At 35.5% G+C, this 20516-nt stretch overlaps 1 protein-coding gene and 1 long non-coding RNA gene across 3 annotated transcripts in view; one reads left to right on the top strand and one right to left on the bottom strand.

Moving 5' to 3' along the window:
* Nucleotides 1–20516, top strand: part of LOC121736001 (hemicentin-1-like) — a 75436-nt gene that overhangs the window by 37332 nt on the left and 17588 nt on the right. For both annotated transcript variants that reach the window (XM_042127018.1, XM_042127017.1), the window contains exons 2-3: nt 13628–13725; nt 14508–14670. In XM_042127018.1, coding sequence (XP_041982952.1) covers nt 13659–13725; nt 14508–14670 — 230 coding nt within the window. In that variant the 5' untranslated portion in view covers nt 13628–13658. The remainder of the gene's footprint in view (nt 1–13627; nt 13726–14507; nt 14671–20516) is intronic.
* Nucleotides 958–18891, bottom strand: LOC121736002. Its single transcript, XR_006036956.1, has 3 exons — nt 18822–18891; nt 7678–7679; nt 958–972 (listed from the first exon to the last, which is right to left on the bottom strand). It is a non-coding gene; the product is annotated as an uncharacterized LOC121736002 (long non-coding RNA).

Below are 20516 nucleotides of genomic sequence, written 5' to 3'. Positions count from 1 at the left end.
GTAAGTCACCATGGCAACGTCCATCGCTATCCCGTCGCACAAACAATGGTCGCCGTCAGTCTCGAGTTGTAATAATTTACTATTATTTATTCAACAAATGCACTTATCAATATAAAAAGTACCTTTATTATTATTAATAAAATAGGAATGATTAATAGTTAATAAATTTCGTCCAAAAATTAAAAAAAAAAATTAAGGGTAAACAACCTTTATTACTTAGGGGTATGAAAAATATATGTTGGCCGATTCTCAGACGTACTCAATATGGTCACAAAATTTCATGGGAATCGGTCAAGCCGTTTCGGAGGAGTACGGGAACGAACATTGTGACACGAGAATTTTATATATAGGATAACTGCAATATTTTCACGCATAGAGTTAGCACCAGCACAGACAGTAAAATAAGTTATTTTCAACGTTTGGCAATGTTTCTGTCAGTATTATTAATCTAGTAGTTATAGTTTTTTTTTTTAAGAAAGAGCGCGCGAAATATAATATGTCTGCAACGGATTTTAGAGGGCATTACATACAGTAAATAATCTACTGTATGTGGTAGTAGTGCCCTATGCTCTGATCTTTGCGTTAGTCAAATTTCCTTAAAAAAACATCTGTTTGTTGCCAAGCTTCTTTGAAACGGCTCTCCGATTTCGTTGAAATTTTGTGTGTGGACCAGTCGATGTTGTAAGAACTAAGAAGAGACGGCTACTTGAAAATTTCCTTTGAAACCCGAAAGGTTCCTTGTTTGGGCTTTTATACATACCTATACATAAAATAATGTTTACTTTTTACTAAAGCAAAATTTTAAATAAAGCTTTTCCACTACAAAAATTTATATTTTAAGCTGATGGTTAAACCAAGCATGCGGTGTTTGGCATTAAAATTATTGAGTAGCAATTTCTGAAGTAGCTCAAAACTGTGGAAAAAAGATATGAAAATTAAAATACTCGTTACGCGCGTTAATAATATTATTATCTTTTTTGTCTCCTTTTCCCTTTTTCTTTAATTTTTACTCTTTCGTCACTGCGTTCATTTTTAAAAAATACGTCATACTTATTAAAAAAAATACCCTAATTGCAATATGATCAAATATTATATTTTGTTATTGTAACGTTAATTACAATAAAAGCAAGATAAAGTTATACGTGGGAGAGCCATGCTTCGGCACGAATGGGCCGGCTCGACCGGATAAATACCACGTTGTCACAGAAAACTGGCGTGAAACAGCGCTTGCGCTGTGTTTCACTGAGTGAGTGAGTTTACCGGAGGCCCAATCCCCTACCCTATTCCCTTTCCTACCCTCCCCTATTCCCTTCCCTTCCCTACCCTCCCCTATTACTCTATTCCCTCTTAAAAAGCCGGCAACGCACATGCAGCTCTTCTGATGCTGCGAGTGTCCATGGGTGACGGAAGTTGCTTTCCGTCAGGTGACCCGTATGCTCGTTTGCCCCCTTATTTCATAAAAAAAAGCAACGATTGCAGGATCAGATAGTTACTTATAATAAAAAATACATTTGAATTCTCTAAATTGCATTTAGCGTAAGTTTTTGCCACAATACATCGTTGTCCCAGGAGACGGGACCAAACGAATGAAAAGTAGAATAACACTTTGACGTCTACAAAAATAGATTGGTTACTCTAGTACCCTATTCAGCTAACTTTAGTATTTTAAACATTTGCATTTTTCACAAATAAGAAGTGTTGCTTGATCAGTCAATTAGAAATTAAATGTTCAAGTGGAAATTGAGTAAAACGCAGTAAATTGTCTCAAAAATCCCCGATTTATAATAAGTTATTAATTAATTTATTAATCAGGACGAGCAAAGCGAGCCCTAGTATAGCCCACTACCTGTACATTTTGAGGTACACTTTACGGAAAAAATATCACGCCTATTGATATTTGCTTTAACATAATTTTTATTTATATGTAGATGTTTTATCCAAAAACTTCTATTTAAACTTAAATAGAAGTCTTTGGTATTATCATCAGTCAGTCAAGGTGTGATGACGCGAGCCCTCACAAAGCTCGGCTTTTTGCTAGTTATTATGATTTTATTTTGACAAAAAAAAAAAACTATTTCCACGCCCCAGCAGCTACCGTCTATTCCGTGGAACCATTTGTTTTTTTTTACTCAGTGACTCTTCCGTAATATATATATATTAGTAGCATAGTAATTATATTATACCATTTTAAGCGGTGGATATCATTTGCGGTATTATTTTAACGAGCATTTCATTCGTATGTTTTAATTTGTGAAAGCGAATTAAGCTAAAAGCCGGCGCGCCCGCGTGACAAGTCAAAAGTCACATGTAACAGTAATGTGTTTCTTAATTAATTACTATTTGAAAATTATACCTTGTTTCCTAATACTGTTTAAATACGGAATATTAGGCATAGGTCGGAGCAGAGGGAGCTATTAGCACATACAGTAAATAATCCGACCAAACTCCGACATGTTGCATACGTCATATTATCTTATATCTTGAAACGAGCAATTCTTGTATATATATATAATTACTAGCTGTCCCGGCAAACGTTTCTTTGCCATATAAAGTAGTTCGTCCGTATTATTTTATTGAAGTGAATAAATAAGTATGTCATGGCAACGTCCATCGCTATCCCGTCGCACAAACAATGGTCGCATCAGTCTCGAGTTATAATAATTTACTATTATTTATTCAACAAATGCACTTATCAATATAAAAAGTTTCCAGTAGCCGATTCTCAGACCCACTGAATATGCATATAAAATTTGGTTAAAATCATTAAAGCCGTTTCGGAGGAGTACGCGGCCTAACATTGTGACACGAGAATTTTATATACTTATAAGAATATTATAATTGGAATCTCGGAATCGGCTCCATCGATTTTCATGAAATTTAGTATATAGGGGGTTTCAGGGGCGATATGACAAGTTAGTAGTAGGGCTGGCAACCCTACTACTAACTTGTCATTGTAATATCTCCCGATTAAAAATTGTAAAATAATTATAAATCTTTAATAAATTGTTAAAAATAGTTAATAAGTTAATTATAATAGGTACTAGTAATAAGATAAATAATAAATCTCAGTGCTGTGAACAAGTTTTGTGTAAAATTGAAAGCGACCTACGTCAACGGCGATCAGCTGTCAAGGTAATTTAAATTTTGTATTTCAAAACGCTCAAAACTCAACAGAAATCTTTTAAATTGGATTATAATTTTATTATTTACTATTACGAGCTGATATAAATTGATGATAGGCCATAATAATCACCATTATATCACAATTCACCGCTAGAGGAAAGCAATATATCAGCTGTTTCGTTATAGGTTACTTAGGCCGGTCCGTGGAACTGATGAACCTTGTCGTTCCTTTTTAACAACCCTCAAAACCTCACTCTAGCTTGCGTGACCCCTCTACACCGAGCAAATATCTCAACATCTAAAGATATCGAGTGACAGGATCATATAAGGAGGACTTGGTTAGATCTATTCCACTGCCATTGTAGTTATTTAGAAAATTAAACACATTTCGTTGTCACTTGCTTTATGCTATATTTCTTGATAGGTTAGCTTGTAGGCCTGGCATAGACTTGTATCTTCTTTAACATCTTACACACCCCACTCTAGCTTGCGTGACCCCTCTACACCGAGCATATATCTCACCATCTAAAGATATCGAGTGGTTGGGTCTCTCTGAAGATATTGGAAAGTGTCAGGTGTGCAAGCTAATAGATAGTTGGTTCATTGATAGACAGATAAGTCAATTAATTAACTGACTATCTTATAGTTTACTGTTAGCTATTATGATGACTCGAGGAACCCTGGCTCGTCAGACTGAGGAGCAACTCCGTCTGACACTTCAGGAACTTAAGGAGTGTAAAAATCAAAATGAAATATTGCTTTCTGAACGCGAGGATCATGAAAAAGAAATGTTAAATATTATTAAAAGAAATAGCGACTTAAAAATTGAATTGAATAAGTTAAACATAAATTATGAGGAATTGTGTCAAAAGAATATTCAATTACAAAATATGGTGGACAGCTTCGACCAGTGTAGGGATGAGTATGAGGAGGCCCTGAGCAACACTACCATGTGGAAGAGGAAACTCGATGAAGCCCATACACAGATTAAGTCACTTGAAACCGAAATTCATGAACACAAATCCTCACAAACACAAAACTTGTTCCAAGAAATGTTTGGGAGGGATCCTAGTATTATAGAGAAAGATGTCACAAACAATAAGAATACTTTATTACCAATAATAGATTTAACGGGTGATGACAGCATACCTTCCTACACATTTCAAAGCAAAAATAAACTAAAAAAATATATAAAAATTAATAAATGCATTAAAAAAACTAGAAAATTATTAATAAATAATAAGAAAAATATTATTAAACTAACGAAAGTTGCAAAAGACAAAATCTTAATAAGGAACAAATATTTAGCTAGTACCAAGGAATTGGAAAGTACGATATGTTCATATGAGGCAGAGGTATGCAGTCTCCAATCAGAAATTACATATTTACATGCCTCCCTCCAATCTGTTACTAAAAGATATGAACTGGCACAACTGGAAATATCTAGTCATATATCAGCGTTGAACACTTTGCTTGAGGAGTCCCATTATAATGAAGAAAGACTTAAGTCTCTATTACTAAACTCATCATGCCAATGTAAAGTAAACTGTTCATCGGATATCATTAATCTTACTATGGATGTGGAGACTCATTCCAAACCCTCTAATATAGAAAACTTAGATGCATCATTGGCCTCAAGACCAGGCTCAATCAATATTTACAGCGATGAGCTGGGTCGTGGTGTCGGAATGCAACTGAGTAAGTTGTACGAAGGACAGTCAGTATGCAATACCTGTATGCCGGGTGCTACATTTGAACAAATATCAAATAAAGTTTTAAGCATTACTCACTGCCCGAATACTACATTATTAATATTGTCAGGGAGACGGGGAAATGTCAATAAAGATCAATTGGAAAAGTATATAGAATCACTAAGTTTACTTAAAAATGTAAGTAAAGTTATCTTATTTACATTTCCCTACATAAAACGGTTGCCATGGGAAAACAAATTAAGATATAAGCTTAATAGCCAATTGTATAAGGCTGTTAATAATAATTGTATATTATTGAATGAAACTGAGAATAAGATAAACATTATTGACATTAATAATATTCTTAATTATAAATTATGTAAGTTGACATTAGATAGATATTTTCTATCATTTTACTTTACACGACTTATAGCAAGTACGCTATTCAATTTTTTATTTTTAAATTCAGCCAAGAACTTGGCTAGTAGGACGATAACTGCTTCTGTTGAGCAGTTTGGTCATAATGATATGACATCTAATGACAGCTTGGAATATGTTCCAAATAAAAATAATTTAAATTAGATTATAAGACAACAGAGGATGTCTCTAGCACTGTAGATCTAATTCAAAATAGTAAACTTAGTTCACTTACGCTGGTGCATCAAAATATACAAGGAATGTCAAATAAGGAACTAGAAATTGATTTATTTTTAAATAACAATAATGTAGATATTTTATGTATTACTGAACATTGGTTCAAGAAAAATGAAATAATGTTAAATTATAGTATGCACCAGCTGGCAAGTTCTTTCTGCAGAGAAAAAGCCATAAGAGGTGGTTCACTCATACTAATTAACAAGAATTTAAAATATAAAGAACGTAAGGACTTAGTGAGCCTCTCTACAGAACGAACAACTGAAATAGCCTGCGTAGAGGTGGGAAACTTTATTATTATATGTGTATACAGGCCTCCACTAGGATTATATGATATATTTGAAAAGGACATGGAGATTTTATTAACAAAAATAAGTGCATCTAACAAACACATTTTACTTTGTGGTGATTTTAATATAAATATTTTAGACAATAATTCAACCACTGTTAGATTCACTTCTTTGTTAAGATCATATAATTTGACAAATTTGTTTTATGAACCCACAAGGATCAGTGGCAACTCTGCTACATGCATTGATAATATTTTTACCAATATAGACTCCTTAAAGAAAGAAGTCTTAAACATACTAAGCTCTGATCACTGTGGACAACGAGCTATTTTCCCCATGAACAAGAATTTCAAAAAAGTATGTAAAAACAAAAGTACTTGTATTCCAATTAATGATAAACGTATTGAGAAGTTTAGGGGTGAAATTATATCTAAGATTGGAAATTTAGAATATCATAGTAGTCCAGATATGACATTTGGTAATCTTTTCAAATTAATTAAAAACCATTTTGATACTACCTTCACCTCTAAGACAGTTGGAAAAAACAATAAGAGTAAATTTAGTGAATGGGCTACACCAGGTATTATGAAAAGCAGATTAAAACTGTATGACCTTTATAATGAAAGAACTATAAATCAAAGTGAACACTTTATAAACTATGTAAGATTATATTCAAAAATATTTAAACAAGTCTGCAGGGCTGCCAAATCTATTCACATTAGAAATAAAATTAAGAATTCAAAAAATAAAGTAAAGACAACGTGGCAAATAATAGCAAGTGAAACTGGAAGAGTCGCCAGTCACAACTCAGATTTTAAATTAAATATAGATAACAAAAATATAACTTCCGACAATGATGTTGCGACTGCTTTTGAGAAATTTTTCGCTGACATTCCAGTTTCAATTACAAGTAACCTAAAGGACTCTCCTGATGATGCTATATTGTTACTTAAAGAAAATGTAAATGAATGTGATATCGACTTTAGATTTAAAGAAGTAGGTCCTGAAGACATTTTAAAAACTTTCAATTTACTAAATATTAAGAACACTACTGATTTGTGGGGCCTATCAATGAAAGTTATTAAATCTATAATCGATGTTATCGCGCCCTACTTAGCGACTATATTTAATGATTGTATAAAAAGTGGCGTATTTCCTGATCTAATGAAACACAGTAAAGTTTTACCTCTTTTTAAATCTGGTAGTAAGTTGGACCCGTCTAATTTCCGACCTATATCTATTTTACCGACATTGAGTAAAATTTATGAAAAGATAATACTGAATCAATTACTAACGCACTTTAATATAAATAATATTTTACATAATAAACAATTTGGATTTACAAAGGGACGGTCTACTACAGACGCAGGCGTTGAATTGATCAGTAGTATTTTTAATGCCTGGGAGACGTCGCAGGATGCTCTAGGAGTTTTTTGCGATCTCTCAAAGGCCTTTGATTGCGTGCAACACAAAACATTGGTCAGGAAACTCTGTCACTATGGCATAAAAGGCACAGCACTCGCCCTCCTAAAATCGTACTTGTCAAATAGAACTCAGAGGGTTGAGATAAATGGTAAAAAATCTGCTGGTGCAAAAATTGAAATGGGGGTCCCACAGGGGTCTATATTAGGACCCTTCCTGTTTCTTATTTATATAAATGACCTGCCATTCTTAATTAAAGATAAACATGGGATAGTATTATTTGCTGATGATACATCTCTTACATTCAATGTCAAACGGCTTAATGCGTGTTATGACGAAGTAAATAATGCTCTCTCAAAGATTGTACATTGGTTTAGTGTTAATAATCTTTTACTTAATAGTAAAAAAACAAAATGTATTAAATTCAAATTGCCCAATGTAAGGCAAACGGAAACCAATGTGCTTTTAAATGGTGATGTTATGGAGCTAGTGGATACAGCTGTATTTTTAGGTATTACACTAGACTCCAAGCTTCAGTGGGGCCCTCATATTGCTGGGTTGGCCGACAGACTCAGTTCAGCAGCATATGCAGTAAGTAAGATTAGACAATTTTCAGATGAAACAACAGCACGTCTAGTGTATTTTAGTTACTTTCATAGTATTATGTCCTACGGCATTTTGCTGTGGGGCAATGCTGCAGATATAAATACAATTTTTGTGCTGCAGAAGCGAGCTGTGCGGGCAATCTACAAGTTGGCCCGTAATACTTCACTTAGAGAAAAATTTAAGGAAACTGGAATCTTAACTGTTGCTTCTCAATATGTCCTATCAAATGTATTATATGTTAAAAAGAATATATATCAATTCACGAAAAAATGTGATACCCATGGGAGAAATACTCGTAATAAACATAAGCTTGAAATTCCGGTGACCAGACTTACTAAAGTCAAAAATTCTTTTAAAGGTCAATGTATACGCCTTTATAATAGGATCCCAGAAAGCGTTCAAAATCTCTCAATTAATAGATTTAAAAAAGTTGTTAAAGAACGTTTGTGTACCAAAGCGTACTATAAAGTTACTGATTTCATGAATGATAGTACGCCATGGGAATAAGGTCGCCCCCTGCAGAGCTGTTTCATTATAATATGTATAATAATTGTACATTCGTTGTATTTTATTTAGTCATAATGACACTGTTATTTTATAATATATTTTTTGTAATTTTCCATCTTTTTAGAAAAAGATGGCCCCGTGCGAGTTTCTTACGCCGGTTCTTCTCGCCGGGTTAGTTCCCGAACCGGTGGTAGGCATCTGTGTAGCCCCGACGTTCAGAGAATATTTGAAAAAATTTATTCTGAATAAAAAATTTTGAGTTTGAGTTTGAGTTTGAGTTTGATAAAATATTGTTCTAGCTAGGAATAATTTTTAGAAAAATATGTCATTTTATTTGTGTTTTATCGAATACCGAGCAAAGCTCGGTCAAATAGTTAGAATAATGAGAGAAACGTCGAACAAAACTTTTGTTGTGTTATGTATCTATTTGTAACTAAAGATACTAGCGGACTAAAGAACCTACATGGGCGCCGAGAGGGGGGTGTCAGGTGGTGCATTTGCACCCCTTGGGAATCTCGGGATTAACAGGAATAATTATTGAAATAAAAAGCCGTCTGCAGCAACCCTGCCGTACAAAGATAGTTCGTAATGTTTCAGTACTTAAATATGTATTCTGTTAACGTAAATAGACATTAGACAGTCACTGTTGTTCATGAAAAGTAAAAAGAAAAGAAAAAAAAACTAAAATCTGTACCCCTTGGAAATTATTTCTGCTGGCGCCTATGGCAACCTACCTCTTTGTCATAGTAAAAGGAGGGTAAGTAAGTTATCTTCATACAATGCTTTTATGTGTGCGCCAGAGTATCAATACGTCGCCACGTACGGCACACAACAAAATCTCGGCCAGTTTAGCTTTGTGGGTACCGCCTAGATTTTGTTGTGTGCGGTACGTGGCGACGCATTGATACTATGGCGCACACATACAAGCTGCGCGCGGTGCCTTTGCATGAAGATAACGTACTTCCCCTCCTTTTACTATGTCTTTGTATAGATGTGTGGAACCTTGTGATGATAGTATTATCGCATTGTTTCATTACACCCTGTTTAAAATTTTATGTCTCCTTTATTATTTCACAACTAGATGACGTCCGGAACTCCGTTGCGCCAAAATTTGTTTATCGCGTGGGAACTGTACATTTTTTCGGTTTAAACAAATGTTTTCCGGGACTCTAAGGGTGAAGCCAAACGAGCGTAATTTGTGAGTTGTGTTGTGAGTCGCAGAATTTCGGCTGGCAGAAATTCTGATGCATTCAGATTCATACAAAAGTCCCGTTCGATTCACACGAGCGTTATTTCGTGAGAAATGATTTGTATGAAAAGATATTTTCAAATAGCTCGTTTGGCTTTACCCTAAGGATCTCCATACTTAATTTCAGCAAAATTGGCTCAGCAGTTTTTTTTAATGAAATAAGGGGGCAAACGAGCAAACGGGTAACTTGATGGAAATCAACTTCCGTCGCCCATGGACACTCGCAGGATCAGAAGAGCTAGAGGTGCATTGCCGGCCTTTTAAGGGGGAATAGGGTAAAGGAGGGTAGGGATGGGAGGGGAAGGAAATAGGGGAGGGTAGGGGATTGGGCCTCCGGTAAACTCACTCACTCGGCGAAACACAGCGCAAGCGCTGTTTCACGCCGGTTTTCTGTGAGAACGTGGTAATTCTCCGGTCGAGCCGGCCCATTCGTGCCGAAATATGACTCTCCTACGTATAAAAAGTTTGGGCGTCAAGAGATAACAGACACACAGACACATTTTCGCATTCTTAGTATGAGAATGGATATTACATAAACCTTAGATTATTAAATACAACCACTAACCAAACATAATGTTATGAGAAGTCCATTTAAGTACACTATAAAATCGGGAAAATCTAATTTTGTTAGTTTCGCTAGAACTCGAATAAGGCTCAACCGATTTGGCTAATTTTATTCTTAAAACGTTCGTGGCAGTCTAATAAAGGTTTAGGTTAGGAAGAAAGTGGTATAACCGGGCAGTACACTATAAAATCAGAAAAATCTATATATATAACACTCAAAGGTGTCTGACTGACATGGTGATCTATAACGCACAGCCCAAACCACTGAACCGATCGGGCTGAAATTTGGCATGCAGGTAGATATTATGACGTAGGCATCAGCTAAGAAAGCATTTTGATAAATTCCAACCCCAAGGGGTTCAAATAGGGGATGAAAGTTTGTATGTAATAATAATTCTTAACGCGAGCGAAGCCGCGGGCAAAAGCTCGTGGAAAATAAAATCAGATAAAATGTGCGGCGTGAAAATTGTACAGTCATTGTGCGTTATTAAGGCGGTACTGGGAGCGGTAATTAACCGCGCTTTCAACGCTCCAGTATTTTTTAATTTTATAAAAACTGCACTTGAAATTGCTTTAACGATAATTTATGGAGCTGCGACGTTGACGGAGCAGTCATTATTATATTTTTCATTCAGAACTAACGCTTCCTGGGCCAGTAGTTCATAGCGTGGGTTTTGACTCGGAGGTCGTTGATTCGATTCCCGCATTTTTTTTTTAATGAAATAAGGGGGCAAACGAGCAAATGGGTCACCTGATGGAAAGCAACTTCCGTCGCCCATGGACACTCGCAGCATCAGAAGAGCTGCAGGTGCGTTGCCGGCCTTTTAAGAGGGAATAGGGGAGGGTAGAGATGGGAAGGGAAGGGAATAGGGAAGGGGAGGGAAGGGAATAGGGTAGGGCATTGGGCCTCCGGTAAACTCACTCACTCGGCGAAACACAGCGCAAGCGCTGTTTCACGCCGGTTTTCTGTGATCCCGTGGTATTTTTCCGGTCGAGCCGGCCCATTCGTGCCGAAGCATGGCTCTCCCACGTTAACTTTGAAACATTAACTTCATAAGAAGATAAAGGCAGTTTGCATAAGAAATCGCATTTGTAAGTTATACTAATAACAAAGTTCGTGATAATAATGTTATGGTTCTACGTCGGTGGTAGTTAGAAGAAAAATACATATATCCGGTATGAAGAAGCTTAGGAAGTTGCAAACTTGATATTGGAACGAAGTTTGTCTCGCTACAACCCATGTTACAACAATATAGGGTTGCCAGTTTTTATGTATTTAAAAAAAAGAAAGATTTGATTGTTGAAATTGCCAAAATCATAATATTATTATCTATATTTTTTTCGTCAAAATGTCGGAGATACGAAAAGTGTAATGCGAAAAAATATGTACATGTTGGAAATTATTAATTTTAAATGATTCTCATAATAAGGGCTTCCAAACAAAACTGCGTACTTATCGCATCGCAAAAATCTGCTACAAAACTCATACTAAAATGGTATTGCGAATTATTATGATGCGATGCGAATTCGCAGTTTTGTGGGAGCCCGTCACTATAACATTGTTTACGATCACTTAGAAAATATTATATTAAACTTTTTGAAATGTCAAATTGTATAGACATTTTACAATTAAATGTATTTACAATTTGTCAATGATTAAAAAGAAAATGAAGCTTTTTCCGGTGTGTTTAAATGTGAGATGAATTTCTTTATATTAGGAAACTCCTGGCACACGCCACAAAATGAAGTAAAGTGGATTACGTTGAGGCTGCAATCACAAATTGTATGTGGCAGCCCTATTGTTAGAATAATAACATTCACTTTATAATATTATAATTAATACATTAATTTAATATTATAATTAAAATGTAATGAGTATTCTTTGCAATACAATTTTTTGTTTTAATACTGCGATTTCAATTAGTTGTTTATGATAAGTTCAATTGAGTGAAAAAAATTTATAATATTTATTTTTCAACCGACTTCAAAAAAGCAGGTTATCAATTCGACACGTATGTATGTAATATTTCCAGAACTGCCCAATTTTCATATACGTTAGTCTATATCAGCGTCTGTATGTATGTTTGTGTTCGCATATCTCTGGAACTACCATTCTGATTTCAGTAATTCTTTTTTTGCTGTACTAGGTATTGTTCAACTTAGGGAACAGTGCAAGTTTCATTAAAGTCGGTTCAGTAGTTTTGGAGATATGGAGTTTTAATTCTCAATTACGTACAATTTTAAAGTCGGTTTTATATTTTTCTTTTTAAAATACAGTTATTGTCTAGTTATTGTATTATAAACATTCAAATAAAATTGCAGTTGCTAAAACTTTTTTTTTTCATTTTGAGTGTCAGCTATTTGCATCCATGCCACCATGAAATTCACCGAAACATCCTTGTTAGCCTGTTTTCCAATGCGAAAGCAAAATACTTTACGGTTACTTATTCAGTGTTAACAACGCACCGCGCATATCTCTACATAAAATCGACAAAAAACTATCTGAACGGGATTTTATTATGAACTAGAAGTTTCGGAATTCAGCCGTGTTCGTTCCCATGTGAATACTCGGATTATCGTAACAAACGTGAAATCTACAGCCCAAAATGTATTGTTCGAAGAAAATAATATTACCATTATTAAGCTGAATATATTTTTTATAAGGTGATCGAAACTTTATTTAGGCAGGTATGAATTTTTCGCTTGGACACAGTCTGTCACTTTTCGCGGCAAAAACTTGTGGCTTTTAAAAATATAAATAAATTCGGTTTAGCGACTTTAGCGTACAGAATTAATAAACAAACAAAAAACTATGTATATAGTTATCTGCGATCATTAGATACTAGGTGTTGCTCGAAACTCCGCAGCACCGGCGGCGAAAAAAAAATGGCGCCCAAATTGATTTATGGTGCGGAAATCGTACATTTTTTCGGGATAAAAAGTATCTCATGTCTTTTCCCGAGACTCGAAGTATCTGCATAACAAATTTCAGCAAAATCGGTTCAGTGGTTTGGGCGTGAAGAGGTAACAGTTGTGTTTACAAGAACATTTTGAGTATCCAGTATGGTGTTTTAATGACGCTCATTTCTGACGACGACGTTTCAAAGCGATCAGCATAAAACTCCTGATGCTTTCAAGTTTTACTATTAGCAGCTCACGGCTTTTGTCTCCTAAAATTTGATGTAATGTTCTGGAGCTGTTGTATAAATATAATTATTATTCTATTCCAAGCCCAACGAAGAAAATATGTTTGGAGACGCTGTTTCAGCTCCCAGCCCCAATCGATATACCAGATCCTCCAGATCCAGTTGAATGCACCGCTTTAAAAGGAAATAAAATATTCATGTTTAGATGCATGTTTGTGATTTTTTCCATTGAGAAAATTTTAAAGCATTGTGTTTTCGCTAAACCCTCGCGAGAATTTAATATAGTATCTTTATAGTATCGTAGTATCTTTCAAAATGAATTATAAGATCATCTACTTTGCTCTAGTCACTCATTTAATATTCTGTTTGTTGCAGGGAGCCTGCTGCGCGGGTAGGATGCGGCGGCATGCTCCGCCCGCTGCTGCTGATGGCCCTCCTCATCAGAGTGGGAGCCCCGCACCTGCACGTCACCGGTAAGTGGTTACCAACCATACCTTAGCCTTATCCAAGGACCTTACCTACTCCCGAAGGCAAATCCATTGACGATGATTAAACTTTTGTCTGTCAGTCTCTCTGTTACTGTCTTCATGTTAAGGTGTTTGAACAGTTTTAGATGAAATTTCTAGAATAGTATAAACTAGAGTTTTAGTTGGGCTGAAATTAGGTTATTGCATGGGAACCGAACATTTTCCGAAACAAAAATTCTATTTACTTTCCAGTTTCTCAAAGTATCAATCAACATAATATAATTTATCTAAATCGGTTCAACTGTTTAATCGTGATGAGGTAACAGGCAGACTTTCAAATTTATAATATTAACAAGGATTGTCTTCCAATTCATCTATTAAAAACTTCACGCAATTATTATTTTTTCCCTTTATTGTAAATTGCAGTAGGTTTTCGCCTATTTTTACCAACAAAACTTTGATTGATATGAAAAATTAATCTTAGTTTCTGATATGAGGCAGCGGCCAGCTGACGCAGATTATTGTTCGTCGGAGCAACAGAAAATTGCTCTAGTTTTTCCACGTTCTATCATTACATAATGTAACATCACAGAATAAAGCTTTTAATTTTTGCACTGACTTTGAGATTTACGGTCGTTGATGTATCGTTCAACAAAGAGAAAAACGGTATCTTATTATTAAGACTTCGCTGTCTGTCTGTCTGTCCGTCTGCCTGAATGTGTAGTGGGCTGCGGTCTGCCCGTTTAAAAACGGTACCCTTAGATTACCGTCTCTTCGTTTTGTTTCAGCTCCCCCAGGCCTGGACACAACATATCAGATCACTAAGCCCACCGCCGTGGTGTTCACCAGTAAACCTCGTCGAGTCCTCAACAGGAAGGGGAAGGAAGGCTCACCCATGCTGAACTACATCTTCGACTCCTACGCTACCAGCAACAAACATTTTCATGATAAGTGAGTAACCTACTACTCTTTGAACTGCCACAATCGGAGACAAATAATTATTAATTATTACATAATTGTAATTAAATGAAAATTTTGACTCAAACATACATTATCAGCCAAAATCTTCATTAAATTAAAGTTTAATCATCATAAAATGTCTTTGAATGCGGCCGTAAGCAATTTAAAGAAATAAATTCTAACTAGACGTTTCACGTGAGTCATGGTCCCGCTCGCGTAAATCAGGAACTGCGCGGGAACCGTACATTTTCCCGGAATAAAGTAGCCTTTGTCTACTTTATAAATGAGATAAATCTACCGATATGACTCTATACTAAATGCATGCGCTTATACTAAACTCTAAAGCTTGGTATAATTCATAGTATTATAACTCATGTTGCAGACTGCAGTCGGTTAAAAATAAACCCAATAAATGAAACAACTTAACCTATAAATAGCATCAACATCCAATTTATGTTAAACCAAACAAGGTTCTTAATTTCGTTGCACGCATAAGTTCTGAGTCACCTGAGCGAAAATGAGAAGCTGAACTCATTAAAAACCGAGCGAAGCACGAAGTTATGAAGTTTCGGTATAGAATGTCTATGAACTATGAAGTTCATAGACATTCTAATGACTTTATAGTCATTAGAATAATATAAGTTTGTGAAGCTCACAGAAGTCCGTGATCATAGTATGACGGATGGAATTGTAGAGAAAAGTATTAATGAAATACTGTATTAAATACTAAACTTGTATCAATACTAGTATTCTAAAAAACTTGAAAGGTGTCAAGGGACACCCGAATGGAACGAAGTTTTTTCTTATGTTCAAAAAACCTGTATACATAATATACACTCAAAAAATATTAAAAATAACGCCATCAAGTAAGTACAATTACATAAATAAAAGTGATAAACACATAACCCACACCATTAAAATACTAGGTTAACGCCCGCAACTCCGTCGCACTAAAATTCAATTACCTCGCGGGAACTGTAATTTTTCCCGAAATCAAATCTTCCTATGTTATTTCCTGTATTCAAACTTCAAAGTATCTCCATACCAAATTCAATCAAAATCGATTTAGCGGATTAGATGTGAAGAGGTCACAGAAGAGAAGACCGACATACATTAGCATTTTATTTGTATGGATCTTATCCTACATACTAAGCATTTTCACTACAAAAGACATTTAAGAGGGATTACTCCACAATCTACACAAAAGCATCTGTACAATGTTTAGTGTTTTATTAATGGAAACTAATTCTCTATAGAATCTCATAAAATTTTCCTTTGTGGTAACAGAAATAATTTCTTTATGAACTTTACAAAAATATTTTTAACTTTTGTGTTACACGAAGTTCTTTCTTTGTGAATTATTTCATTGTATAAGATTCCCATTGAATTCTGAAATAGCTTGACATTCAATAAAATACTAAGCATCTTATGAGTTTATTTTCTTTCAAGTTCACGATACTTTGAAGTAGTAGAAATGAAAGAATAAGCAAACTAGCTTTGGATCGAGATCAAAATACAATATAGAAAACAAAAATGTAAAATACTTATTTTATACAGTTTAGTAAGCACATATTATTATTGACTAACGTAATTTAAAAAAGGCCCTAAAATCCTTTTTCCCGCAGTAAGCGAGGATGAATTTATGACTAAAACATTCCGATCTTGTCAGCTTTTAGACAAAAAATTATCAAAATCGGCCTACCCGTTTAAATGGATATACAGAGACAGACATACCGACAGATAGATACGTTAAACTAAAGGCGCCAACCCACCGCGGCGCACGGAGAGGCTACGCACGTGCGTCAAGCTTCGCTTTGTAAGAAAATATATGTGACTGTGTCCACTGCAACCCACGCACACGCTACGCACGAATTGTGTCAAGTCAAAGAAATAAACCCATGCACAGCGTGCGCCGCGGTGGGTTGGCGGCTTTATAAAACCCCTCTGTTTTCGTCGGGAGTTATAAATGACGAGGTTTTGCCCGCGGCTTCGCTCGCGTTAAGAAGTATTATTATATACAAACTTTCATCCCCTTTTTGAACCCCTTGGGGTTGGAATTTATCAAAATCCTTTCTTAGCGGATGCCTGCGTCATAACATCTACCTGCATGCCAAATTTCAGCTCGATCCGTCCAGCGGTTTGGGCTGTGCGTTGATAGATCACTATGTCAATCAGTCAGTCACCTTTGAGTTTTATATATATAGAAGATTATAAAAATGAAAGTATGAATAGGAACTATATCTTATATCAATTTAATCTAGGAATTAGCTAATTGGATTTTCTAATTTAAAATAACGCTACAATTTCTTCCCGTTTTCCGCTGTCTTGTCTTATTGTATATCTCTTTGTTTTTGAAACAACGCAACGCATTTAATATAATATTATAGAGTAATACAAGAGAAGGATCTATGTTATATGCACACATTAAAACTATTAGACATTCCCCGTTAATAAAAAAACCGCTGTACATTTTTTGTACTATATTGTACATATTCCAGACTCCAGTACATTAAAAAAGTAGCCTGTCCATTAGCGTGGCCTCTACACCTGTGCAAAATATTGTAAAAATCGGTGCAATATTTTTTTCCATGTTTTTCTCTGACACTTCGCTCGTATTGGTCGCAGGGTGATGAAAACTCTTAAACCTTCCTCGGCAAATGGATTATCCAAAAATAATTTCTCGATTCCTGAGATTAGCACCTTCAAACCAACAAACGAAGTAACAAACACTTCAGGTTATAATGTAAGACGTATATGTTTACCTATAGCAAAACATTTGCTAGATCAGCTAGCAAGTTATACTTACAACACAGTTAGTCAAAATGTTTTTTTTTTAGTTGTAGTTTTGTAATAAGGGGGTAAACGAGCAAACGGGTCACCTGATGGAAAGCAATTTCCGTGGCCCATGGACACTCGCAACATCAGAAGAGCTGCAGGTGCGTTGCCGGCCTTTTAAGAGGGAAAAGGGGAGGGTAAGGAACGGAATAGGGAAGGGTAGGGAAGGGAATAGGGTAGGTGATTGGGCCTCCGGTAAACTCACTCACTCGGCAAAACACAGCGCAAGCTCTGTTTCACGCCGGTTTTCTGTGAACCCGTGGTATTTCTCCGGTCGAGCCGCCCCATTCATGCCGAAGCATGGCTCTACCATTTGAAAATGTCATCAATATATGCCTCTAGAGAATTATCTGTAGTCTTGATATCATCATATCAGCCTATAGTCGTCCACTGCTGGACATAGGCCTCTCTCAATGAACGCCAAGATGACTGATCTCCTGCTACTCGCATCCAACATGGGCCTGCAACTAAGCGGAGATCGTCGTCCCACCTAGTTGGAGGTCGACCTACACCCTTTTGAGTCTTTATATACGAAATGTTAATCGAAGGCGCATTGAATATTTATGGGCGTAAATCACGTTTTATTGGAGGTCACACGTAACTTCCAAACTGCCGTAAAATGGACGAATAATGTCGCCGACGTGAAAGGTGCTATCATTTTGTACCAAACTTTAGGAGACTCTAGTGCTAAATAGATCCTTTGTTGAATTTTACAGCATCGTTAGCACGTTGTTCCTTTTTAACCCCAACGATAATGGTGTTTTACATTTGACTGCCTGTTTATCAGTTTCTGTTTGTCCGTCGTATCGTAGCACACGGATGGATCGATTTTGATCTAGGTTTTTTTTTTGTTTGAATGCTGACATGATCGAGTGTCCCATCTTTGTAAGCCTAAAGGCTAAAATATATTATTTAATTTCCTAATTTATATCCTATTTACTTGCTTTCGTCCTTCTATAAAACGAGAATTAGGTTTAGCAAACAAAGTTGAGCTACTACATATTTTAAGTAATTTCAAATAGAATCATGAAAACAAACTAAATGGATAAAACAAAAATTATATTTTTTGGGGTAGGTTCTTTTAAGCATTTAGCTATTTTTAAAATTCCGATTGACGTCTGATTCCGATAGCAGACAAAAGAACAGACTTTCGAAAGACGAGCATTGCTCGTCATTTGGGTGCGCGATATGGCACGCGAAGTACATACACATGCGGTATCTATCATGATCTATGTCTGTGGGGTAGGTACTGTATATTTTTGGTAGCTATTAATTAATGTAATAATAGGACTCTCAATATCCTCTACATCAGTATTTCCCAAAGTGTGGGTCGCGACCCACTGGTGGGTCGCGGGTAGATTTTGGATGGGCGCTGAAACTATAAGACAATTCTCGTACTCGTTCGATTGTCATTTTACTCGTTCGTTCGTCGTAGTGAGTACGTGCGGGACGGGGCCGGGGGCGAGGTATTCGAAAGCAAACGTAATTGTAAGTAAGCCTGACGATGATGATGTAGTGGTGAACTACGATAAGAATTAACGGGTAAATGCTGAGGCAGCAACATACCACTGCTTTTTTGTCTTTATGACACAAGGTGGGCCGCGAACTTTGTACTTTCTTGTAGATGGGTCGGGTTTGGGAAACACTGCTCTACATGAATTTAAACCTAGCTTAATCTAAGCTCTACCGCATATTTAACCTGAAGAATTTCGAATAAATTCTCGCTTATATGAAATAATTAGTAAAATGTTGAATATTTTCAGCCGGCACGTTAATTATAAATATTTTTAGGTCACTTATTCCGAAGCTAAATTTCAATTTTCCTGTCGACATATTTTGTTTCACCCCAGGCGAAAGTTCAGTTTCAATTGGCAAAGCGAGTTGACGACAATATTATGTCGGCCACGTTAAAAATTTCAGCGTTATTCGTGACCGTGCCTAATAAAAACTCAATATAGGATTCATCATCATCAGTATTTTATTGGCTAGTGTAGTTGATTCATTACAGTACAATAACAACCTGTGGAGGTATGAATTAGTATTAATATTTTATATTTACTGTTGTAAGATAATTTTTAAACGGAATATTATACTACATAACTGCAAATTATTTATTCAAAAATAATTTTTGATTTCTAAGATCAATCAACTAGAGGATCTAAGATTGCTATTTACATCTTAAAAATAATCATCCCGGTAAAAAAAAATTAGATAAAACAGAGTCGGTAGATGATAGTACTCCAAGTGAAACTTCATAATCAAATAAGTATGCTGGCATACGAATGGAATACACAAATATTCCGGGCATGTCAAACCTTACAACAAACATTGTTAATATAATTGTCCCAGTTTAAGGACAGTCACAGCATAACGGTGTAAAGTTTGAGGACAGACGTTTTATCGTTAAGGGACTGCGCCATGTATGTTTGTTGGAATATTGCTGATTGGATTGATTAATTAACCAAAATAGAGTTTCATGTTGCTATTATGATTGGATTAGTATTAAGTATATTGAAATTAAGCTGTACTCAATTTCAATCAGACGGAATTACAGACTGAGCAAAACGCTAGAGTTTGTATGAGCATAAGTTTAATAATTACAAATGTAAAAAATAAAAAAATCTCCACAGACGAACAAAATATAACCTCCTCCTTTTTGGAAGTCGGTTAAAAAGGAAAAGGAATGAAAGAGTAAAAAATTTAAAAACAAAAAGCAAAAAACAAACCTTGGCTCAGTTGTTATTAAAAAATATATTAAAAGTTTGAAATAGTTTCGTATAACATTTAACTATATTTGTAAGTCCTAGTAGAAGATAGATAATGCAATTTTCTTGAAATGGGAGATCGGAAAGTTTATCATTGTTTTATTCGTATCCCCAATGATATATTATATTAGAAAGATTTCCAATCTCCAATAACGTGGCAGATCGTATCGGAAAGCGCTTAAATAGAGAACATATGGAAAGAAACAAGAACTAATAACAATTTACACGGCAGATTTC

The sequence above is a fragment of the Aricia agestis genome, chromosome 18 (genome assembly GCF_905147365.1).
Source record: "Aricia agestis chromosome 18, ilAriAges1.1, whole genome shotgun sequence".
NCBI classification, from domain to species: Eukaryota; Metazoa; Arthropoda; class Insecta; order Lepidoptera; family Lycaenidae; genus Aricia; species Aricia agestis.
The sequence above is the reverse complement of the archived record's forward strand: the minus strand, read 5'-3'. Positions and strand labels throughout refer to the sequence as shown.